At 56.2% G+C, this 24566-nt stretch overlaps 3 protein-coding genes across 5 annotated transcripts in view; 2 read left to right on the top strand and 1 right to left on the bottom strand.

Moving 5' to 3' along the window:
- Nucleotides 1–8136, bottom strand: part of LOC103657256 (nitric oxide synthase interacting protein) — a 13252-nt gene extending 5116 nt beyond the window's left edge. The window contains exons 1-2 of one of the 3 annotated variants that reach the window (XM_040634300.1): nt 8071–8118; nt 7858–7946 (exon numbers count right to left, since the gene is read on the bottom strand). The gene's annotated coding sequence lies outside the window, so the exon portion shown is untranslated. Of the gene's footprint in view, nt 1–7843; nt 7947–8070 lie in introns of all 3 variants that reach the window. The other 2 variants (XM_040634299.1, XM_040634298.1) reach the window with 2 other exon arrangements.
- Nucleotides 8092–14206, top strand: PRRG2 (proline rich and Gla domain 2). The gene is made up of 7 exons (XM_008684550.2): nt 8092–8226; nt 9649–9746; nt 9940–10115; nt 10262–10301; nt 12155–12290; nt 13150–13302; nt 13621–14206. The coding sequence occupies exons 2-7, from the start codon at nt 9662–9664 to the stop codon at nt 13637–13639; spliced, it is 609 nt and encodes a 202-aa protein (XP_008682772.1). The 5' UTR covers nt 8092–8226; nt 9649–9661; the 3' UTR covers nt 13640–14206.
- Nucleotides 14207–14447: 241 nt separating this feature from the next.
- The window catches only part of PRR12 (proline rich 12), a 24923-nt gene continuing 14804 nt past the window's right edge, over nt 14448–24566 (top strand). The window contains 7 exon segments of the mRNA XM_040634301.1: nt 14448–14970; nt 16508–16620; nt 17640–17801; nt 17886–21202; nt 21737–22403; nt 24478–24561; nt 24564–24566. The exon segment at nt 24564–24566 is cut by the window's right edge and continues 239 nt beyond it. Of these exon segments, the coding sequence (XP_040490235.1) occupies nt 14885–14970; nt 16508–16620; nt 17640–17801; nt 17886–21202; nt 21737–22403; nt 24478–24561; nt 24564–24566 (4432 nt within the window). The 5' untranslated portion in view covers nt 14448–14884.

Genomic DNA, 24566 nt, shown 5'->3' on the forward strand with positions numbered 1-24566 from the left:
TTTATTTATTTATTTATTTATTTATTTATTTATTTATTTATTTATTTAAAGATTTTATTTATTTATGTGACCGAGAGACAGCCAGCGAGAGAGGGAACACAGCAGGCGAGTGAGAGAGGAAGAAGCAGGCTCCCAGCAGAGGAGCCCGATGTGGGACTCGATCCCGGAACGCCGGGATCACGCCCTGAGCTGAAGGCAGACGCTTTAACGACTGCGCCACCCAGGCGCCCCTTTTCAATTATTTTTAAAGATTTCATTTATTATTTGATAGAGAGCGTGCGCACGAGTGGGGGTAGGAGCAGAGAGAGAAGTGGGCTCCCTGCCGGACATGGGGCTCGATCCCAGGACCCTGAGATCGTGTCCTGAGCCGAAAGCAGACGTGTAACCAACTGAGTCACCCAGGCGTGCCCAGGGGAGGACAGTCTTACACACATGGAGTGGTGAAGAAACATCTATACACTCCCAAAAGGGAGACAGCATTTCACTTCGAAAAAGATCCACACTCTGCTTGTGGAAGCGGCCATGGTGGGGGGGGACCTTGTGAGTTACTCTGAGGCGGTAGAAGGAGGGTGATCTGAACTCCAAAAAGGTTCTAGCGGCAGATGAGGATGGGTGTGGCTCCTCACACACAGGGGGGAAGTGAGGGGCCTCGGAGATGTCCTGTTTGGGGGGGGGTGCTTTGTGTATGCCTACGGGCTCACAGAACTGAGCACAGTCCTCTTTCTCCTGAGTGCGTGAGATCATCCGCAAGGAGAGGTGAGATCCACGTTCTGCTCGAATTGTTGCCTAACGTTATCAGCTGCACTGGAATAAATCACATCTTCGAAACGAGCATCCTAGCAGAGCTGACTGTACACGGAACTCTAGCAAATCAACAAGAAAACCCCCCAGCTACCCCAGCAGGAAAAGGAGCAAAGGACGTGAAGAAGGGACAATACGGAGGAAGGAGCTCAAAGACTTAGGCGCGTGTGGGGACACACTCAAACTCTCCGCAGATGGAAAGGACAGTAAAGTAGCACTTGACGCCTATCATCAGTCTGGCGGGAGAAACTTCGAAAGCTGCGTAGAGACCAGGGCTTGGTGACGACGCGCGGTCGGTCACAGGACCCTTAGGCATCGCAGCGCGGAGAGGGAAAGGGTCAGCCTCCCGGAACACAGGCTGGTGGAACTTTAGCAAAGTAAGCGCAGGCGATTCTGCACTTGGGCGATGTGCCCTGAAGACCTCCTCAGAGACATCCGCACGGGAGCACACATGTCCACAGCGGTGTTATTTACACCGGAGGGGAGTCAGAGGCAGATGGAAGCCCCTCCCTGGGAGAATGGGTGGTGACTATTCAGCTGTTGAGATGTAACCCGCTGGATGTGTGCAAGGCATCATGGGTAGATGTTAACGCAATACCGGGTATAAAAAGGAAGGGAAACAATAGTTAAGAAATGCAGCAGGATCGCTACCAATCTACACGTGCCCAAGACGGTACATTTTTTAAAAAAGGTTTTATTTATTTATTTGACACACACAGAGAGAATAAGAGAGCACAAACAGGGGGAACAGCAGAAGGAGAGGGAGGGAGAAGCAGACTCCCCGCTAAGCAGGGAGCCCCGATGCGGGGCTGGATCCCAGGACCCTGGGATCATGACCTGAGCCGAAGGCGATGCTTAACCGACTGAGCCCCCCAGGTGCCCCAAGACGGTACATTTTAAAGAAGGCGATACAAACAAGAGGGTACGCACTGTGCCTACGGGGTGGGGACCATGCAGGGGCTGGAGATATAGGAGGCTGTGAATTATAGGGATCCGAGGACGGGGCAAGATGACCTTCAGCCTGGCCTCGAGCCCAGGGATGGCCCCGCACTGGCTGTGCGACCCTAGGCTGGCCATTTCATTTCTCCGAGCCTTGAATTAATTTGGCAAAAAGTGGGGATAACCATGGGATCTAGTTGACGGGACCGGATTGCTGAGAGAACTGCATGAGTCCTGCTCGAAGTCTGGCACACAGAGGGTGTTCGGGAAATATTCTCCCCGGCTCTCTGGCTGCAAGAAAGATCCAGAAGGCTGGCGTGGGGGTGCGGGCGGGGGTGCAACCAAGGGCTCCCACAATCCAAAACGCAACTCTGTCTTTATTCCCCTCTTCTGGTCGCCTTTGGAAACTGTCTTTCACATCCAGAACTTGAACCGCAAACCTCTCTTTGAGCCGTGGATCTCGCTCTCCCCCTACTGGCGTCTTCCCTCAGAAGCCGATTTCTGGTCTTCGGTATATTGACACAGACTAGATGCAGAGATCTTAAGGATGCAGTTTGATGCGTTCTGGCAAATGTATATGCCCTCGTGACCAGCACCCCAGTGGAGACACAGGACATTTCACCCCAGTGGTGGCCACGGTGCTGCTCCCAGAAGCTAACTTTGGGGAAACACCCCAACGTGACCCACGGACCCTCCTCCGACTTTCCCTCACCACCCCCCACCCAAGCTTTTGAGCAAATGTCCAGCACCTGCTGTCTCCCCGGCTCACCTGCCACCCGCTCCTCCCCCGGGCCCTCTGGCTTCCACCCCAGCCCCCCAACTGCCACTCACGAAGGTCGCGCTGACGTCCTCCTGGACCAATTCTCCACTCTATTCTTAGTTGTCAACTGCCTTGACCCTCTGCGGTATTTGGCACCGGGCTGCTTGTCTTGTGGCCAGTAACAGGGGTTTCTACACTCTTTGGCTTCATGGCTGGGGACATTTTCCCTCCCAGAGTGAGAGGAGCAGCTATGAAGGGACCATCTTTTTTTTTTTTCCTACTCAGCCAGGCAATAATGCCAACAGGTCTCCGACCCTGTGCCAACTCTCTGCACCCCCATCTCATCTCGTCCAACCTCAACCACTCTCTGAAGTCTGTATCATCACCATTTTGCAGATGGGCAAATAGATGCTTTGAAGCCACTGCCTTCGGTTCTCAAAGTAATGTCCGGGGAACCTGGGGGGGGGTTCCCTAAGATGCTTTCAGGGCGTCCACAAATTATTTCCGTAATAATACTAAAGTGTGTTTGCCTTTGTTACTCTTATTCTCTCACAAGGGTACAGTGGAGTTTTCCAGAGACTGTGTGACACGTAAGGATGTCACTGCTCTCACTGCTAATTGAAGGTGTGTTTGTGCGTCCTTGGGTTTTAAAAATTTTAGGAGCACCCGGCTGGCTCAGTCAGGGGGAGCATACGACTGTTCATCTCAGGGTCATGAGTTCAAGCCCCATGTTGGGTGTGCAGCTTACTTAAAAAAAAAAATCCGTTTTATTATGCTAAGTGAAAGAAATCTAGCACAAAAGGCCATGTATTGTAGGAACCCATGGATACGAAACGTCCAGAACAGGCAAATCCTTAGAGACAGAAAGTGGATTGTTAGTTGCCACAGGCTGGGAGAAGGGGAAATAAGGAGTAACTGCTGAGGAGTATGAGGTTTCTTTCTGGGGTGATGAAAATGTTCTGGAATCAGTAAGTGGAGATGACTGCACAAAATAGTGAATATACTACTTTAGATTTTTTTTTTAAGATTTTTGTTTTTAAGGACTCTCTACACCCAATGTGGGGCTCAAAGCCACAACCCCGAGATCAAGAGTCGCACACTCCACCATCTGAGCCAGTCAGGTGCCCCATGAATATACTACTTTAAATGGATGAATTTTGTGTTACATGAATTATATGTCAACCAAAAAACATTTTTTTAGCATCAGTTTTAATTTCTGATACAGCAAATATTGATGGAACTCACAGAAACGAAAGTTCTCGGGAGTCCTCAATGACTTTTAAGACATTGAGACCAAAGAGTTTAAGAACTGCTGGCCAATGGCTGAAGGGCTGGCAGGTGGCAGGGCCAGGATTTCTCTGGAAGCTGACCTTTCACCCACCGCGCTGTATTGTCTCCTCATTAAGGCCAATTTCAAAGTAGAAAGTAGAACTACTGCCCTCTGCTGTCACTAGTGTTTCAAAGAGGAACTATCCAAAACAGCCACTTATGCTCATGCCCACTTTCCTGGGGAGAAGGATCCCAGGATCCCCCCAGCCAGGAACCAACAGAGCCAGGATTCAAACCCAGGCAAGCAGGCTGTGAAGCCACCTTCTTGACCATGTGGCAACTGTCAGTCCTCCCAGGAAGGTCACCATCTGAGAATACAGGCTAACCCGCTCCCTTTCTGTGGGAAGGCTTCAAAATCCAGAGTGTGTTTTCCTCTTTCAGCCCATTTGACATGAAATTTTCACTGGCGATACGTGACCTATACTTAGGTTTTGTGATTTCCTGCTGTGAAGGGTGCATTCACATACCCGCTTTGTGGCGAGCATACTTAAAAGTTTTCCATAACTGAATCAAGTGCTGGTGCTTAAATTTACATTAATTAAAATGAGGGGCCCCCTGGGTGGCTCAGTCAGTTGGGCGGCTGCCTTCGGCTCAGGTCATGATGTCATGGATCTTGGGATCGGGCCCCGCTTCAGGCTCTCTGTTCAGTGGGAGTCTGCTCCCTCTGCCTCCCCCCCAAATAAATAAATAAAATCTTTAAAAAATTATTTAAAATAAAAGAATTAGAAAACTCAGTCCCGGGGCGCCTGGGTGGCACAGCGGTTAAGCGTCTGCCTTCGGCTCAGGGCGTGATCCCGGCGTTATGGGATCGAGCCCCACATCAGGCTCCTCCGCTACGAGCCTGCTTCTTCCTCTCCCACTCCCCCTGCTTGTGTTCCCTCTCTCGCTGGCTGTCTCTATCTCTGTCCAATAAATAAATAAAATCTTAAAAAAAAAAAAAAAAGAAAGAAAGAAAACTCAGTCCCTCAGTCAAACTAGCTGCTTATCAAAGGGCTCCAGGGCCTCTTGGATAGTGATCCTGATCAAACAGCACCGCGCTGAGATGGGACTTTAAAAAACCAGGACCAAGATACCACTGACCCACTAATGATTCCGTAACGTCATCCACTATCTGTCTGGTGTTCCAATCACTGATTCTCTCCCAACTGTCTTTTTCTGCAGTTGGTTTGCCTGAATCCTGAGCCAGGGGTTCTTAACCTTTCTGTGGGGCCAGAGATCCCTTTGAGAACCTAGGGAATGCTACACACCCCTCTCCCAAAAATGGTGTGTGTCAGGCCATTCCAGGGCTGTGTTAAAGGAAAACCAAGGGGCTAATTACACTCCAGGAAATCAAAGACAGAAATAGGACATGATGTAAGCAGTACAGACAGAGTTCCCTAAGGGCAAAAGTGAGCATCTGAGACTCTCTATTAATAACGGCTGATGTTTAGGGGCACCTGGGGGGCTCAGTCGGTTAAGCACCTGCCTTCGGCTCAGGTCATGATCCCAGGGTCCTGGAATCAAGCCCTGCATCGGGCTGCCTGCTCAGCGAGGAGCCTGCTTCTCCCTCTGCCTGGTGCTCCCCGTGCTTGTGTCCTCTCTCTCTTTCTGACAAATAAATAAAATCTTAAAAAATAACTTAAAAAAATCTTTTAAAAAATGTATTTATTTATTTGAGAGAGACACACACAGAGAGAGAGAACAGGAGTGTCCACACAAAAACTTGGACACAAATGTTCGTAGTATTCAGAAGAGCCAAAAAGTCGGGGCGCCTGGGTGGCACAGCGGTTAAGCGTCTGCCTTCGGCTCAGGGCGTGATCCCAGTGTTCCGGGATCGAGCCCCACATCAGGCTCCTCCCCTATGAGCCTGCTTCTTCCTCTCCCACTCCCCCTGCTTGTGTTCCCTCTCTCGCTGGCTGTCTCTATCTCTGTCGAATAAATAAATAAAATCTTTAAAAAAAAAAAAAAAGAAGAAGAAGAGCCAAAAAGTGGAAACAACGCAAGTGTCCATCAACTGATGAATGGATGAACAAAGAGGTATACCGCGGACAAAGGAATAGTCTTTAGCCATAAAAACAATGAAGTACTGATACATGCTACAGAATGGATTCACCTTGAAAACATTATTGTTTGAGTGAAAGAAGCCAGTCAAAAAAAAAAATTGGCATTTATGTGAAATGTCCAGATTAGGTATATATCCACAGCGACAGGAAACAGAGCAGTGGATATTAGTGCTGGGGTGGAGGGGAGCGTGGGGAGTGACAGATAATGGGTACTGGGTTTCTTTTTGGAGTGATGAACATGTTCGAGAACTGACTGTGGTGATGGTTGTGCAAGTCTGTGTGTATACTAAAGACCACCGAGGAGCGCCTGGCTCGCTTGTAGGTAGGGCATGTGACTCTTGATCTCCAGGTCATGAGTTCGAACCCCACGTTAGATGTGGAATCTACTTAAAAATCAAACAAACAAAAACACCAAAAAAAAAAAAAACCCTACTTAATTGTATACTTTATATTTTTAATGATTTTTTTTACGATTTTAAAGGAATCTCCACACCCAGCGTGGGGCTGGAACTCACGACCCTGAGTTCAAGAGTTGCACACTCCTCCAACTGAGCCAGCCAGGCACCCCTGAACTGCAGACTTTAAGTGGGTGAACTATGCAAATAAATACAAATAAATCTGATTTTTGTTTAAAAAAAAAAAAAGGAAGTCAGCAGATTTGGGGTTTCGACTGTTGACCTCTGGCATGGAGATGCAAGTAAAATGTAATTACAAGGAAACAAAAGATAAATTCATACCCAAGGGGATGATCAACAGAATAAGTGATCCAGTTTCTTCCATAAATCAATTACGTCAAAAAGAATAAAGGGTGGGGTGGAGGGGACTGTTAGAAGTTAAGAGGCATTTAAGAGACATAACAGCAGTGACTTGACTGGATTCTGATTCAAACAAATGAAACTTTTTTAAAAGGCATTTTTGACACGCAAGATTTGATTATCGACCAAGTAATATGTAATATTCTAGAATTTTTGCTTTTGGAAACTGTGATGATGGTATTGCAGTCATGTAAATGTCCCTTGTTTTTACACATGCATCCTGCAAGTTTTAGGGATGATATGTCACGGTAGGTAGGATTTGCCTTATATATTTAAATGAAAACAATATGCCAAGCTAGTATGGCAAAAATATCACTAATCGGTAAATCTGGGCGGTGTGGATTCTTATATAATTCCTTCCCTTTTATGTACGTTTGAACATTTTCTTTCTTTCTTTTTTTTTTTTTTTTTTTTAAAGATTTTATTTATTTCTGTGACAGAGAGACAGCCAGAGAGAGAGGGAACACAGCAGGGGGAGTGGGAGAGGAAGAAGCAGGCTCACAGCGGAGGAGCCTGATGTGGGACTCGATCCCGGTACGCCGGGATCACGCCCTGAGCCGAAGGCAGACGCTTTAACGACTGCGCTACCCAGGCGCCCCGTGAACATTTTCTTTCTTTTTAAAGAAATTTATTTATTTATTTGACAAAGAGAGAACACAAACAGGCGGAGTGGCAGGCAGAGGGAGAGGGAGTGGGAAAAGCAGGCTCCCCGCTGAACAGAGAGCCCAAGGCGGGGCTCGATCCCAGGACCCTGGGACCTGAGCTGAAGCCAGACCCTTAACCGACTGAGCCACCCAGGCGGCCCAAGTTTGAACATTTGCATAATAGAACATTAAAGTAAAACCCTTCGAGGCCCAAGTCCACACCGACTCAACAGCACCGTCGGGATGAGAACCCAGGTCGGCCGGACCCCAGAACTCCACGTAGGAAAAGGTTAAACCCCACACCAACTCAGAGAAGGAACGGGCTGTCAAAAAGGAGCAAAGGCGGCGGTGGGCGGCTGCACAATCCCCTCCGCCCTCCCCGTCACAGTCTGGGAAACTGAGGCAGGAAAGGGGGTCTGTCTTCCTCAACTCCCACTCCTTAGACCCCCACCCCTACCCCCGCAAGAGCCCAGTCTCTCCTTCCCCTGGGACCCCCGGCCTATCGCCCTCTACCGTGGAAGACCAACTCTCAGCAGAGCTGCCGGATGGAGGCTTGGCTGGCTCCAGGGGATGCTGGGAGATGTAGTTCAGCTTCAAACTCGGAGGCTGGAGTGCTCTATTAATGATTGACAGGGAGTCGGGAATTCGAAATCTTATCCCTGTCTCCCTCAGGACCCCAGAAGTCTAGCCCGCGGGAAGGCGATCGCAGCAACACTATCCCGCCACCGCCTGGAACTCACCTTACAAACGACTCCTCGTTCCTTCGTTGCTTCTTCAACTGTGTCCCTACACCGGAAAGGAGGGCTGTTTTCCCTCTCCGCTTCGCCCACTTCCGCCCGACAGAAAAGACCGGAAGCAGAGCTGCCCCGAGTTGCCGAGATACCGCGTCTGACTTGGTAAGTCCTCCCTTCTTCTTTCCCTCCCTCCGGAAACGGGAGTAGCAACTTGAAGGTTCCGGTTAGTGCAACTGGTGTGAATATGTGGCGCGCTTAGTATATACTAGGTATTCCCCGGGGCGGGCGATTTCCTGCTTAGGCCCAGGCTTTGCGTCTCCCCAAGTCCGAGTTTAAGGATTAGCCACTTCATCCAGAGTTTGGGAAGCTCACTCTCCCAAGTACATCAGTCACTTACTGCATGTTGAGAGACAATTGAGAAGGGACCATTCCTCTGTCCCTGGTGTAGAAGCAGAAAAATTGAGAAATCAGAAGTGAAAACCCTTCAAATCACCTCAGGAAATAGGAGTTGACTACAACATGGTCCACCTACCCCGAGGGACCAAGGGATACATACATTTCCAGCCAATTTTTAGCTATCTAACTATCTGGACACCTAGACATTTATTGCCCTCGCTCCCCCAGGGAAGCTTCCACCTCAGGGAGGCCAACGAGGGAAGAGATGTCCAATCCCCTAAGTACCTCCACGGTGTCAGTGTGGGAGCCCTGGCTTCCCCCCAGGGCTCTGGACCTCAGGCCCTTCATCCTAAGGTTCCTTTAAATACTTTGTCCCTTACCTGAGTCCCGCCCAGGGCAGGTAATCACAAACCCCGCCCCTCTGCCAGAAACCGGGATCGTCTTGATCACCGGGAAAGGGGTACCCCTCGATTAAAGAGGAAGGGAAAGTGCTCACAAGTCTGGGCAGGTAAGTGAATGTCCCCTGGAGGCAGAGCCTGGCTTGGGGACCCTGGCCTCCTGGCTCCCTGCCCCTCTGGGACTCAGAAGTTCCCGTCCCCGGGCCCCAGGAGTCCTGGACCTCCACTCCCTTTTCCCCCTGGACCCAAGAATATAGGCTCTTTGCCTCTCCTGCTCTTGCTTCTCCTGTCATCTTTGATCTGTGTGGGTGGATGTGGCAATGGGCACAGGGAGAGGCAAGTATAGGTGGAAATTACCAGGAAGAAAGAAATCCTGATCACCGATGGACATGTTTATGAGCGCCTACTAGGTGCCAAGATTCGTGCTGGGTGCTGCAGACACGGGAGAGAAAAAGATAAGCCCCTGCTCCAGTCTCTGGAGGCACACTGCTTTCACTCAAATCCAGTTTCTATCTTGCAAATTGTATGACCTTGGGCAATTCTTTTCCCTCTCTGTGCCTCGTGTTCCTCATCTGTAAAATGGGGATAATAATAGCACTGCTGTGAAAAATTAAACTGAGTTGCTACAGGGAAACTACCTTGAACAGTAGTTCAACGACCTGGCCCAGAATCCAGGCTACGTAAGGGTCTGCTATGATGATTACCATGGACCATCGAGTCCAGTCGGGGTGACCGTGCCTCATCCTCCGGGGGCTGAGGCACTTGACATCTCTCCCACTCCTGGTTTCAGGTGTTCATAAAATATGAGGGGCTACCCCTCTCTGCTGCTGCTATACCTGGGACTGAGCATCTGCTTGGACACCTCACCCAGTGGGGAGCAAGACCAAGGTGAGTGTTTGAGGGACGAGCTGGTGTCCAGGCACAGACCTCCATCCACCTTCCCCTGACTCGGGAACCCTGGCCTCTTGTCCCCTCCTCTCCCAGGACTCCATAGTTGTCCATCCCCTTAGGTTCAGCTTCCTCCATGTCCCCAGTCTTGGGAGCTCTCCATTTTTCTGTCCTTTGTGTGCTTTGGGCCCAGGAGTCTTCCTGGACTCCCCAGAGGCCCAGAGCTTTCTAGGAAGCCATAGCCGGATTCCACGAGCCAATCACTGGGACCTGGAGCTGCTCACGCCGGGGAACCTGGAACGGGAGTGTCTTGAGGAGCGATGTTCCTGGGAGGAGGCGAGGGAGTATTTTGAGGACGATACGCGGACGGTGAGAGCCTCTGCGGGCCCTGGGTTGTCCTGGCCCACAATTCCCTCAGCCCTGGGTCTCAGAAATCAGGGTGGGCTGGTTTGGGGGTATGGAATCTCCCCATTGACATGCTGCCTTTCCACCTGCCCTACTTCCGTCCTTTCAAGGAGCGCTTTTGGGAGAGCTACATCTACAATGGCAAAGGAGGTGAGTGGGGGGGGGGTGCCCTCTTTTTCTGTGCAGCTAGGCAGCCCCTTCCCCTGGACGTTGAGCCAACATCCCCTGCTCCAAATTTGCCTCCTCCAAATTCCATGCTCCCTGAGTTCCTGGAGGTGGTTAGTAAAAGAGTCCCCTCCTTTGCGACTGGAGGAACCCCTTCTTTGGAGGAGGTCTCCTGTCTTTAGGAAAAAGGAATTCAGGGGGAGAGGGGTTACAGCCCCCGGGCCTATGAGGCGTCAGGCTCAGAGGCGCTGACCCACCTGAGCCCCTCTTTGGAATCCAGAGCCCCAGCCCCTTCTGCAGCTTGGTTGCTAGGGGGATGGCTCCCTAGCAACGGGGCCTGGCTAGGCCAGGCCAAGTAATGGAAGCCTGTGAAAGCTCACCTGCTCAGGCTGCCTGCCCCCAGCCCTTCCTGTGAGTTCTAAGGCCCCACCATGGCTGCAGTCTTGTTGCTAAGGGGGGACTGCTCCTTAGCAACCAGCCCTGGCCAGGCCGGACCAAGGAAGCCTGCAGCACTCACTACCTGGCTCGCTTCCCCTCCCCCACAGCCCCATCCCGGCCTCGGCCTGGTTACCAGGGAGGCCTCCCTAGCAACCACACCTAGCCAGTCTCAGGACCCAAGGCCCACTGCCCAGGGAGGAACCCCCTCCCTGTACCAGATGCCCCACCCGCCTGTGGCCTGGTTGCTAGGGGTGGATGCCCCTTAGCAACAAGCCCTAGGTCTGGCCGGAGTCCTCACATTGGAGCCTGGTTGCTAGGGGAGGTAACTACCTCACTGCAGGCCTAGCCAGGCCTGGGGGCTCCTTGAATCCACCTGAAACAAGTCAGAATCGGGAGGGCCCACCTCCTCAGTGCAGCTCTTTGCTAACGGGGCTAAAAGCCTGGGGTTTACTGTTTGAGCAAAGCTCCCGACCCAGTGCTAAAGGAGGTCTCCCCAGCGGCAAGACCCAGGAAGGCCTCACCAAGCTGGAGTTCTCCCTGTGTCTGCTCCCCCTCAGACAAGTGGCCTTTGATTGCTAAAGGCCTAGGGGTTAGCAAAGGGTCCACCTGACTTCTAGACACCCAGACATCTGTTACTTGGGGGGAGGTCCTGAAATTCCTCCATTGATAAATGAATTTTTCGTAGCCTTCTGGTCAAGTCAGAAAACTTCCTGCGATTCTGCTCTTTCTTCAGAGTTGAGGTCTTGCCCCTCAGTGGCCTGGGTGTGGTAAAGGAACTATGTTCCAGAAGGGGGAGGGGTGCCAGATAAAACACAGGATGCCCCACCCCATCAGAAATTTCAAATACACTTGAATAAGTTTTTTAGTATAAGTATATTCTAAATACTCCAAGGGACATACTCACACTAAAAAAATTTGTTGGTTGGGTATCATATATTATTATTTGCTAAATCTGGTAATGCTCAGTGTGGGGGCCTCTGGAGTTGCCTACCTGAGCTCCCTACCCCACCTTCAGTGTGTCCATTGCCCTCTTAGCGATGGATTTTGCTTAGGAGGGACTTGAGCCACACTGTGTCCAGGGAGGGGCCTCTGTCATCATGGGGATTCCACTGCCATATTTTTTTAGTCCCAGATGAAGTTATCATAGACTCTTTGTGTGTTTGATCTCAATGAATTTCCACAAGCCATGGGGGAGGACTTAGTGTTCCCATTTTACAGAGCAGCAAATGGAGGCTTAGAGAAACCAGTGCGTTGAGTTGCCTGGCGTCACACACCTGGCAAGTGGGCCCCGCCATTCTGCTTTGCTTCTTGGCCTGTACTCCTCCCTCAGGGGGAAGGCATTGGGTTGTCGGGGTGAGTGACAGCCCCTGACACAGTACTCCCCCTTCCCCCCACTGCAGGGCGTGGACGAGTGGACGTAGCAGGCCTGGCTGTGGGGCTGACGTCTGGCATCCTGCTCATTGTCCTGGCCAGCTTGGGAGCCTTTTGGTATCTGCATTGCCGACGGGCTGGAGGCCAGCAGCCCTGTCCCCAAGAGTAAGGGGATTCAGACAGAAGGGGCCCAGGGGCTGGAAAGCAGGGTGAGCAGAGGAAAGAGGAAGGGTGGACCTAAGGAGACGAGTCGAGGTTTGGGACAGGTGGGCACTGAGGAAGCGTCTGAGGACACTATCAGGTGGAGAGTCAGTCTGTGAGACTGTGCGTGTAGGGTTACCGCCATTTTCTGTCTGACTATATCCTCAGTACCTGGCACACAGTAGGAGCTCAATCAATATTTGCTGCCTGTCTCCATGGTACCCGGGTGATGTGTGATTATCACCCTGTGTGTATTGTATCTGGTGAGGCTGCAGCGTGTGGTCTCTGGGTGTCTGTGATATGTCAGTTTCCGTGGTGACAGGCTATAGCACACGTGTATGCGCCTTGTGAGTTCTCGAGGCGTGTCTTTCTCAGTGGCAGGGTCTAAGAAAGTGCTTGAGTGTCAGGAAAGTATGGCGAGTCTGGTGGGTTTTCGGAAGAGTTTATTGTTGAGAGGCACTGGGAAATTTGTGACTGTGTCTCTGTGTTGTGTCTGCTTCTGTGTGTATCTGCCTGTGTCTCTGCAGGGCTTTTTCTCCATTGCTCTCCCTGTAACTGGAACGCATGTGTGTCTGTGAATGAGTATGTCTCAGCAGTTGATTTCTGTCTGCCCATCTCTGTTCGTCTGCCTGTCATTCTGAGGTGCTTTTCTATGTGGACGGTCAGGCTGAAGGTGACCCTCTTTCCCCTGGCCTTTCTCCCTTCCACTTGTGTCCCCCTGCCACTCTCAAAGTCTCTGTGTCCCTAGATCTTCCCGCCTGCCTTCTCCCAAGTCTCTCTATCGTGTGGGTTTCCCTGCTAACAGTGTACCTTCTGTCCCCAGGGCTGAGCTCATTAATCCCCTGAGTCCCCTGGGCGACCTAGGCCTGCCGACGCCCCTGCCACCACCCCCGCCCCCACCTCCAGGCCTCCCCACCTACGAGCAGGCGCTGGCGGCCTCTGGGGTGCACGACGCACCTCCGCCCCCCTACACCAGGTACTGGGCTGGACTTCTACCCGGGGGTGGGGCGCAGAGGGGAGGACGCTGCGGGAGGAGGGGCGTGGGCTCAGGGGCGGGACTTGGAATTTTGAGCTTATTATCCGGGGCGAGGCTTGGAGCTTGGGGGCGGGGTCCTATGCAATTGTCTGGGGGCGTGGCCCAGTGTTGTCTGTGTGGAGCTTTACCGGAGGGTGGGTCTTGTGCCCAGAGGGTCTGCGATTGGCTGAGACGCCCGCGGGCGGGTCGGAGTGGTCTTGGTTCAGGGGGGAAAAACAGCCGGGTCTTTGACTCCCCGTTGTGCCCCTCCCCTTGCAGCCTCAGGAGGCCTTGCTGAGGAGCTGCTTCGGAGCCGAGGTTCCCCAGATTCACTGCGGATTCCAGAGCCCCCAGGCCTCTTAAACTACATAGCTGAGCTCGGGGAGTGGTGGGAGTAGGGGTCGTCCGGCCCGAGGCCCACCCTGGCACACGTGTTTCCGCCGTGTACGGATACGCGCGTATCCTCGGTCAACGTGTTCCCTCGTCCTGGCTACTCGCGGACCCCCACACTTTGATTGTGGGGGGTACTCGCCAGTCCCGCCCCCGGGGCAGGCGTGCTTGGAAACTCGGACCCCGGCGCGTAGGCCGGGTATACCCACTCGCGTGAGTGAGCAGGTGTGACAAGGCCATCGCTCTACAGTGCCACGGGCCACGCACACGCAGGGCCCTGCTTATGCACACGCGTGTTTTCGTGCGCTGTCCGTGCACGCTCGCGGGCACTCTGCAACCCAGGGAAAGGGTGGGGGGCATATTTGGAAATGTGCTTTTTGGGGGAGGGCTCGCATTACACCGGGAGACTGGAGTTGAGCTCGTCTCCTAAATAAAAACCCTTTGTAAGAGACACAAAAAGTGAAACAACGCAAAAGAATAAAAACCAAATAAACTGAATTGCATTCCCGGGCGCGTCTGCGCGCGGCGGAGTTGGCTTTCTGTACAAACGCTGCGCCCTACACCCCCAGGCCCTGCTAGCGCTCAGTATCTCTCTCTCTCTCTTTTTTTTTTTTTTTTGCATTTGCACGGGATTGTGGGAGGAAGCGGAGCGCAGCCAGACACCCCGCCGCCCGCCCCCCCTTCCCCTCCCCCCTCCCCCAGCCGCCTTGTGCAAAGATGGCTGCACCGTGAGCGCAGAGGAGGAGGAGGCGGCGGCGGCGGCGGCGAGAGAGCGAGCACCCAGCGCCCGCACCCACCCCGGGGCCGCCCGGGACGCCCCCTCCTGAGCGCGCGCCCTCCCTTCTCTCTTGCAAGCGCCGGGGCAAAGGCGGAGACAGCGGGGTCCCTCCTACCCCCCTTTCCCTCCAGGGGGAACCCCCCTTCCCCCCTCCTTGGCTCGGCGGCTGCACCCCCTCCCTTGCCCGCCCCTCCGCCCCTGCCCCCTCCCTCCCCAGCCCGGGGCCTTCCCGGGCCTTCGGCGGCTGCAAAGAAAAAGAGAGAGAGAGAGAGAGAGGGGAAAAAAAAGCAGCAGCGGAGGGAGCGGCGGCGGAGGAGAGCGCGCGCGCCCCCTCCCCTCCCTCCCCCTCCCCCCAATTTCCACCGCGGCCAATTCATGGACAGGAACTACCCCAGCGCCGGCTTCGGGGACCCGCTCGGCGCCGGGGCGGGATGGAGTTACGAGAGGTCAGCGAAAGCTAGGTAAGGAGCCGAGGGTGGCCTGGAGGAAGGGGCCAAGGGGTGGGGGCCCAGCCCGGCCGGGCCTGGCCCGCCTGGCGACGCGTGCATCGCAAACTCCCCTCCGGCTTGCAAGGGAGCGGCCTTCCTCGGTTTGCAACAACGCCGCCGCCCCAGTTTGCAAATTGCAAACTCCGCCAAAGCCAGCTCCGGCATGCAAAGGGAAAGATGCAGCGGGAAAATGGGGGTGCAAAACAATTTCGGACGGAAAGGCCCTGGGAAGGTAGGAGGGACTGGCGAAGCAAGGCCTGGATTTCCCCCCCATCTTTGGATTCCCGGCTTGCTGATCCCTCCCCCCTGCGCTCCAGGCTCTGCTCTTGCAAAGGTGGGATGGAAAGGAGAATTAGAACGCAGACCTGGGGGGCGCCCCCCCTCCGGTCCTATTGTTCCGGGACTGCGCGAGGCCGCGCCACTCGGCCTCCCCCCCCCGAAATTCCGCGCGCAGAGTGGGCACAGGGCCCCGCCCCCTTTCCAAGCTGGGGTTCTGTGTGTGTAAGGGGGGGTCCTGGAATCTGAGACACGCCCCCTTTAGCTCCCCCACCCCCAAAGGCAGAGAATCCTAGTTGATGGCGAGGAGTGGAGTATTTGACCTCTTGAGTCCGAGCCACGAATCCGGGCCGTTGCATGGGAAGATGTTTCCCTGATGTGTAGTTGTGTGTGTGAGCGTGGGCCCTGTTCGTGCTGAGTTGGTAGCCTGCTCACCTGCGAATCAGCCCCTTTCCTGCTGTTTATGTCCTGCCCTCACTCTTCACCTGTCCCCAGCCCCCCCGCCCCCTGTGTTTCCCAGCGTGGCTGGGCTTGACCCCACATGTGTTAGGATTTTCCATTTGGGACTTAGAGCTCTGTATGTTTCCTTCCCCACGGGTGAGCTGGATAGTCGTTTGCACACATACCTGGGTTTGCAGGGGCCCATGCATTTGAACCGCAACCCCGGGGGATGGACACTGTTCATGTTCGCACTTGTACCTGGTACTTTCCCCTAGTCCTATCCCTTCCCCACCCCCCATCCCGGCCCTTTGGGGAACAGTCTACCTCCTGCTCCCGACTCGGTTTGCATCACTCCATGAGGTTCAGGGCCATGTGTTCCCACGTGTGTGCAGTAGAGTGGGCGTCCTTATGCACCTCTCAGGTTGGCCCCAGGGCCTTGTGTCATCCAGGGGGTGGTGGGCTCGGTAGGAGGTCCATGCCTTTCACATTTTCAAGTTGAGGCACTTCCTCTGACTCTTCACCCTCTTCTGTTTGTCTTGTCGCTGTGCATGGCTGTGTTTGTAAACGTGAGACTGTCCGGGCTCTATTTATTGGGACTCCAGTGGGGAATGTTTCATGGCTCTTTCAGTTGGATACCCCGGTTCCCTTGTCTTCTTTCCTTCAGGGCCCAAGGTTCCTTAGGATAACCCCCAGTCAGCTGGAAGATTCCCCCCACACCCTGGGGGATTTGCTGAGTTCCCTTCTCCTAGGGCAGCTTCGGAGGACACCCTAACATCTCTCCCTTCCCCCCCAGCTTGGTCTATGGCAGCTCCAGGACCTCGCACCCCGAGACCGACATCTTACACCGCCAGGCCTACGCGGCCCCCCACCCACTGCAAAGCTATGCCACCAACCACCACCCGGCAGGTACGGCCCCCGTCCTGCCCCGCCTGGGCTGGCCCTCCCTCCGAGGCAGCTGGTTGGCTGCTGAAAGTTCCACCCCTCCTAATTGGCCGTGCCCTGTGTCCTGGCCCGCCCCTTGCTACCTCTCCTCTGATTGGTTGCCTCTGAGGCTGCTGGTCCCTGCTCAATTTCACGCTGGATTCGTCCACCCTTGTCTCTGGCCCCGCCTCTTTCGCTCCAATTGGCCCCGTCCCCTCAGCCCCCAAATCCCACCTTCTCTTCCAGGCTTTTCCTCCTCTCTATCCCACCCAGCCCTTTCCCTCTGGGTTTGCCCATCCTCTTGGTTCCTTGTTTTGTGAATTCGTTCTTCCTGATTCCTTTTCTTCCTGATTGGCTCTTAGTCTTTGGACCTTCCCTTTTTTTCCTGGGTTTGCCCACCACCTTATTCTTTTCCCTGTAGTCCTACCTCTAGCGCTTCTGATTGGTTCCCTTCTTCCTGACTGAATCAGCAAGGACATCATATTGTCCGATTTGATCCTTAACTTTCCTAGTTGGCTCCTTCCCTTTTTTCTTTCCCATTTTTTCCCCCGGGATCCTCCCACTTTTAATCAACCCTTCTCGGCCTGTCCTCTGGTCCCTCTGAGTGGCCCCAGTTACCCCATCCCTTCCCCTTCCTTGCTAGAATTGCCCAAATCCTTTTGTGTCTCCCCTGCCCCCTGCCCCCCATAAGAACTCTGTCCTGTTGCACCCACTTCCTGTGATTGTGGGTTTTTCTACTCCTTTGCTTACCTTTCCTCCCCTGGGCTCCCTGCCCCTATGATTGGGGTGCACCTCATCCTGCTTATTGGCTCTCTTTTTCCCTTTTGTTGTCCTCAGCCCTGTCTCCTTAGCTTGGCTCTGTCCACTGTATCCTCTTGGAATCTCCGTCTTTACTTCCTCCAGCCCTTTTCCCTGACCCAACTAGCTTTTGGCCTCTTCCTTTTCCCTTTCAACTCTGCCTTACAAGCCCACTTAGCTGACTCTACCCCCTTGTCCTTGGCCAGGCCTCTCTGGACTCTTTGACACTGGCCTCCACCACGCGGGCTCAGCAGGGCCCGACGCCTCCGTCATGAACCTCATCTCGGCCCTGGAGTCCCGGGGCCCCCAGCCTGGCCCCTCTGCCTCCTCTCTCCTCTCCCAGTTCCGCAGTCCTTCCTGGCAAACAGGTAAGCCCAGCGCCGGCCCAGGAGGGCCAGGGTGGGGCTGGCATGTGGTCCGCCCTGACCTATGGTCTTCTCCATCGTCCCCAGCCATGCACACGCCAGGCCCCACGGAGCTCTTCATTTCAGGCGCTCTGCCGGGTTCCAGCACCTTTCCATCCTCCTCTGCCCTGTCGGCCTACCAGCACCCGGCTTCCTTCGGCAGCCGCCCCTTCCCAGTGCCCTCGTCCCTCAGCCTCCAAGACCCCCCATTCAGCCCCCCAGCTAATGGGCTCCTGTCCCCTCATGACGTGTTGCACCTGAAGCCCTCGCAGGCACCTACGGTGCCATCCTCGCTGGGCTTCGAGCGCCTGGCGGGGGGCGGTGTCCTGGGGCCCGCTGGTCTTGGCCCGGCCCAGACCCCTCCTTACCGCCCCGGCCCCCCAGACCCCCCGCCACCTCCCCGCCACCTCCCGACTCAGTTCAACCTGCTGGCTTCCTCTTCCGCTGCTGCCGCCGCCGCCGAGCAGTCTTCCCCACAGCTGTACAACTTCTCGGGTGCTGCCCCTGGCCCCCCGCCACCCGAGCGGGCCCTGCCCCGCCAGGACACCGTCATCAAGCACTACCAGCGGCCGGCCAGTGCCCAGCCCCCACCGCCCCCGCCACCAGCCCATGCCCTCCAGCACTACCTGAGCTGTGGAGGCAGCTATCCCTCCATGGGCCACAGGGCTAACCTGGCCTGCAGCCCCCTGGGCGGTGGGGAGCCCTCCCCTGGTGCTGGCGAGCCTAGCAAGGCCGGGCCCAGTGGAGCCACGGCTGGGGCATCGGGCCGGGCTGCAGGCCCCGAGGGGGCTGGAGGAGGTGGGGCAGGGGGTGGCGGTGGAGGTTACCGCCCCATCATTCAGTCGCCCGGTTACAAGACGGGCAAAGGCGGTTATGGAGCAGCCGCAGGCGGTGCCAACAGGCCCCCACCGCCCCGTTCAACGGCCACGCCCAAATGCCAGAGCCTGGGTGGGCCAGCAGCGGCCTATGCCACCGGGAAGGCCTCTGGGGCTGGTGGGGCAGGTGGCCAAGCCTATTCCCCCGGTCAGCCCCAAGGGCTTCTAGGACCCCAGGCCTACGGGCAAGGGTTTGGAGGGGGTCAAGCACAGGACTTGAGCAAAGGCCCTAGCTACTCAGGGGGGCCCCCACAGCCCCCCAGTGGTCCTCCGCCTCCTGGCCTAGCCACGTGTCAGAGCTACTCCCCGGATCAGCTGCAGGGGCAGCTGTATGGGGTTCAGGGTGAGCCATACCCAGGGCCAGCTGCCCACTCCCAGGGGCTACCCACGGCCAGCCCCTCGCTCAGCTACAGCACTGGCCATTCCCCAGCGCTCTCGGGTCACGGCGGTGGCTGGGGGCCCAGCTCACTGGGGGGTGGCGGGGAGGCCAGCCCTTCTCACATCATCCGCCCACTGCAGTCGCCGCCTGCCCCCGGCCGCCCGCCCGGAGTCAGCTCTCCAGGAGCCCCTGGCAAATACCTGAGTTCCGTCCTGGCCTCAGCCCCTTTCCTGGCGCCCCCAGGAGCAGGCAGCTACGCAGCCGGAGCAGGTGGCTACAAAGGCAAGGGGGATGGCTCGGAGCTGCTGGCTGGGCCCGGCGGGCCTCCTGCCGAGCGCACGGAAGATGAGGAATTCCTCATCCAGCATCTCCTGCAGGCACCTAGCCCCCCGCGGACCTCAGGGGCAGACGGCTTGGTGGGTGAAGATGGGGCAGCGGATGCCTCCAAGGGACTTGGGGGTAGTGGTGGGGCCGGGGGGCCACCGGGCACACCCTACGAGCTGGCCAAGGAAGACCCCCAGAGGTATCATCTGCAGAGTGTCATCCGTACCAGTGCCAGCCTTGATGAGGGCGCCACGGCGGCCCTGGAGCTGGGCCTGGGGAGGCTGAAGGAGAAGAAGAAAGGGCCAGAACGGGGTGGTGAGACCCCGGAGGGGCTGGCCACCTCAGTTGTCCACTATGGGGCAGGTGCCAAGGAGCTGGGGGCCTTCCTCCAAAAGAGCCCACCGCCCCCACCTCCCACAGCTCAGCCTGCCCAGCCCACACCCCATGGCCTCCTCCTGGAGGCTGGGGGCCCTGACCTCCCACTGGTGCTGCCTCCGCCTCCACCCCCACAACTGCTCCCCTCAGTCCTCAGCCATGCCCCCAGCCCCTCTCCCAGTGCCCCAAAAGTTGGCGTTCATCTCCTTGAGCCAGCCACCCGTGACGGTGCACCCCAGCCGCCCCCACCGCCGCCCCCACCTCCGCCACCCATGCCCCTCCAGCTTGAGGCTCACCTCCGCAGCCACGGCCTGGAGCCTGGCGCCCCCAGCCCCCGCCTGCGACCTGAGGAGAGTCTGGAGCCGCCAGGCGCCATGCAGGAATTGCTTGGGGCCCTGGAGCCACTGCCCCCAGGGCCTGGTGACACTGGCGTGGGCCCGCCTAATACCGAGGGCAAGGATCCCTCAGGTGCCTACCGCAGCCCAAGCCCGCAAGGCACCAAGGCCCCCCGCTTTGTGCCACTCACGTCCATCTGTTTTCCTGACTCCTTGCTCCAAGATGAGGAGCGCAGCTTCTTCCCCACCATGGAGGAGATGTTTGGCGGAGGGGCAGCGGACGACTATGGCAAGGCAGGGCCGCCCGAGGACGAGGGCGATCCCAAGGCGGGGACTGGGCCGCCTCCAGGCCCCCCTGCCTATGATCCCTATGGGCCCTACTGCCCTGGTCGGGCGTCTGGAGCCGGGCCCGAGACGCCGGGCCTGGGCCTGGACCCCAACAAACCGCCTGAGCTGCCCTCCACGGTCAATGCCGAGCCTCTGGGCCTGATCCAGAGTGGGCCACACCAGGCGGCCCCGCCACCCCCACCTCCCCCTCCACCACCGCCGCCTGCCTCCGAGCCCAAGGGAGGCCTGACCTCGCCCATCTTCTGCTCTACCAAGCCAAAGAAGCTGCTCAAGACGTCCTCCTTCCACTTACTACGGCGCCGTGACCCGCCCTTCCAGACGCCCAAGAAGCTGTATGCCCAGGAGTACGAGTTTGAGGCGGATGAGGACAAGGCCGATGTGCCCGCTGACATCCGCCTCAACCCTCGGCGCCTGCCTGACCTGGTGTCCAGCTGCCGCTCCCGCCCAGCCCTCTCACCCCTGGGTGACATTGACTTCTGTCCACCCAACCCAGGCCCTGATGGCCCCAGGCGCCGTGGCCGCAAGCCCACAAAGGCTAAGCGCGATGGCCCACCCCGGCCCCGGGGTAGGCCCCGGATCCGCCCGCTGGAGGTCCCCACCATTGCTGGGCCAGCCTCAGCCTCCACGCCCACTGATGGGGCCAAGAAACCTCGGGGCCGGGGCCGTGGTCGGGGCAGAAAGGCCGAGGAGGCAGGGGGCACGCGGCTGGAGCCCCTGAAGCCACTTAAGGTAAGGGGGACTGGGGTCCAGATGGCTAAGTTTTAGAGAAAGCTAAGGCTTGGGACCACAGTTCTGGGGCCTGATGGGGACTGTGGTTTATGTTCTCGAACCTGTGAGGAAATGAACCTGAGGGTTGGAATTCTAGGCTTCCAGCATCAGAGAGATCTGAGAATTGAGACTTTGGGGTCTGGAGGGAGGCACAGGGTACTGGATCTTGGATTCTTAGGTTCTAGGTCTTAAAGGACCTGTGATTGGGGGTTTCTAGGTTCTTGGGTCTTGTGGGAGGAGGGTCTGGAGGCTGGATTCCCGGGCTAGAAACAAAGAGGGATCAGTGAGTGCTGAGGGAGAAACGCCAGTCCTGTTAATCTGGAACCTGAGAGAAGGGGTCTATGGGCTTGAATTCTAGGGTTCTACAGGCTGAAAGTAGGAATTTGACCTAGGTCCTAAGGGAGGGTTGGGGGCCTGCACCTCAGCCTTTGAGCGGGGAGGGGACTCGGGGCCCCAGACTTGTGGACCCTGACTCCCCACTGCCCCAATATCTAGATCAAGCTGTCTGTGCCCAAGGCCGGCGAGGGTCTGGGAGCCTCCTCGGGCGATGCTGTATCCGGCGCTGACCACAACAGCCTGGACTCCAGCCTGACCCGGGAGAAGATTGAGGCCAAGATCAAGGAGGTGGAGGAGAAGCAGCCAGAGATGAAGTCCGGCTTCATGGCCTCCTTCCTGGACTTCCTCAAGTCGGGCAAGCGTCATCCGCCGCTCTACCAGGCCGGCCTGACGCCCCCACTCAGCCCCCCCAAGAGCGTGCCGCCCTCCGTGCCGGCCCGTGGCCTGCAGCCCCAGCCTCCTGCCGCCCCCACTGTGCCACATCCCCCGCCCGCCGGCGCCTTCGGGCTGGGGGGTGCACTGGAGGCGGCCGAGAGCGAGGGGCTAGGGCTGGGCTGCCCTTCGCCCTGTAAGCGGCTGGATGAGGAGCTGAAGCGCAACCTGGAGACACTGCCCTCCTTCTCCTCGGACGAAGAAGACTCTGTGGCCAAGAACCGGGACCTGCAGGAGAGCATCTCCTCGGCCATCTCCGCGCTCGACGACCCACCCCTCGCTGGGCCTAAGGACACTTCCACCCCAGATGTGCCCTCCTTGGCAACTGAGGCTGCGGTGCCAGGGCCCCCCCCTCTCCCGGGGCTCCCTAGTGCCAGCAGCAATGGCACACCCGGTGAGCTCTGGGAAGATGATTTGGGGGTGGGAGGAGGCTTTCCCTGTTATTCAGGTCACTGGGTACAGTTGTGCAGGTCGTGCACTGTTTAAGGGGCATCATTCACATTGTAGATGAAGTAGATTTGTGTGGATTTACAAATTGAGGGCAAACAAGTGTTATGAGAAAAAGGTATTGTTTTCTGATCTGTCCACAGATGTTAAGTGGGCTAAGGGCCCCCAAGGTGGGCACTGGAGAATGCTGGGACACAGGGCAGGTTATAAGTGATGGGGACAGGTGGGTGACAGGGTACTGAGAGAGCTTTGGAAACTGGCAGGGGATATGGGGCTTGAGAAGGAGCTAGGATTTAGAGATGTATGGTAAAAGACGGACGTCTGTTGCGGGGGGGGGCATAGGGAGAGACTGGAACATTGATTAATTGAGTCTTGTTGGGGGTGAGAAGGAAAGGCTGGGGGTGCGGCAAGGTCTGGATGGTGTTCTGTCCTGAGAGAGGCTTTGGACAAATATTAAGGCGCTTTGATGGGGGGAATGGAGGCAATGATTCGGAGAAAATTAACTGTTTGGGGCAGTTAATGAGGGAGCTTGAGGGCTCAGAGGCGTCCTAGGGAATGGAGAGGACTTCTAGGGGGTTGTAGGAAGGTGGGAAACGGGGAACAAGGAAGCGGGAGGGTGCGAGGCTGAAGCAGAGATGAGAGATGCTGGGGGCTTCTGAGCAGTGTCAGGATTTGCTGAAAAGGGACCGAGCACTGGGGAGTGAGAAGCTTGTAAGGGTCAGGAAGGCTCGTAGCTAAGGACACAGCGTCAGAGAAGAAGCAGTTTTAGGAGTCAGGAGGAATTTTAAGGTGTTAGAGGGGGACGTTAGAACAATCCATGGGGAGTTAGTGGGAAGCAGAGGGCATTAATGATCCCAAGAGTAGAGAGCAGTCCGAGAAAGGGCAGGGAAGCTCTTCGATGGAGGAGGACAAGACCTCCTGAGCAGGAAATGAGGTAGAGGCACAGAGGGAATGACTGGGGAATTAGGAGGGAAGGTAAAAAATGGGAGGTGAGAGCCAGCAAGGGCTTTGAGGCAACTAAGAGGCGTTTCAGGACTAAAAGGGGCAACAGGATGGAAGTTCAAGGGCTCACAATTACCGCTGGAGCTGGGAAGGGGTCTCAGGGAGGGACTTTGACAGAGCGGAAGGGCTTTGGGGGAGTTGAACTGTTGGTGTAGGAAGGAACATTCAGGGACAAGAGAAGAGGGGCTAGGATGGTGAATGGCATTCAGGAACTAGGAGCTGGGTCAGGGCAGGGCAAGGAGCTTTGTAGGGACTTGGGGAGACAAGGGGGAGATGGACTGGGGCTGGAGACAGTTGAGGGATGAGGAAGGGGTGATGGTGGGACAAGGGATGACTGATTTTGATGGAGGGACATTGGGTAATGGTATTAGACCACAATAAGGGACAGAGGGGGAGAGTATGTGGAAGCCAGGAAAAGATGGGGAGGGACCGAGCACCATGTCTGGGAGGGAAGGCTTATTAGGACATTGGAGAAAGAAGTTAAGGGAACAAGGGCTTCCTGTGACTGTCTGGGGACAGAAGTGGATATGAAAAATCGGGGGAGAGGGGAGGGCTGCGGTTCCTGGCTGGCTCAGTCAGTGGAGCATGCTGTTCTTGATCTGCGGGTTGTGGGTTCAAGTCCCATGTTGGGTGTAGAGATTACTTAAAAGCAAAATCTTAAAAACACACAAAAAACAGGGAGGGGACAGAGAACAGATGAGCAGGGTCAGATATGAGCTTTGACAGGATGAAGGACAACAGCAGAAGAGTAAGAAGTGGAGATGAGCGGCATTTGAAGCAGAGACGGGTGTTGGGCTGTGAGGTGAAGGAGAACTCGGGTTGATCAGAATGAATATGGGGGTGCAGAGCAGGAAGAGGGCTGTGTCGGGACCCTGGGGAAGAGAGGAGCCTGAAAGGGCTGAGAACAGACATTGATTGACATTGACCGACACTGACCGCAGACCTAAGGGACTCGCACAGCGGGGGCAGAGGGTGTCTCCCCACTCCGGAGTTCGCCCTGATGCCCCTCTCGCCCCCAGAGCCCCCGCTGCTGGAGGAGAAGCCCCCGCCCTCGCCGCCTCCCGCCCCGACGCCGCAGCCGCCGCCGCCGCCGCCCCCGCCGCCGGCC

This window comes from Ursus maritimus, unplaced genomic scaffold, assembly GCF_017311325.1.
Source record: "Ursus maritimus isolate PB19 unplaced genomic scaffold, ASM1731132v1 scaffold_19, whole genome shotgun sequence".
Lineage (NCBI taxonomy): Eukaryota > Metazoa > Chordata > Mammalia > Carnivora > Ursidae > Ursus > Ursus maritimus.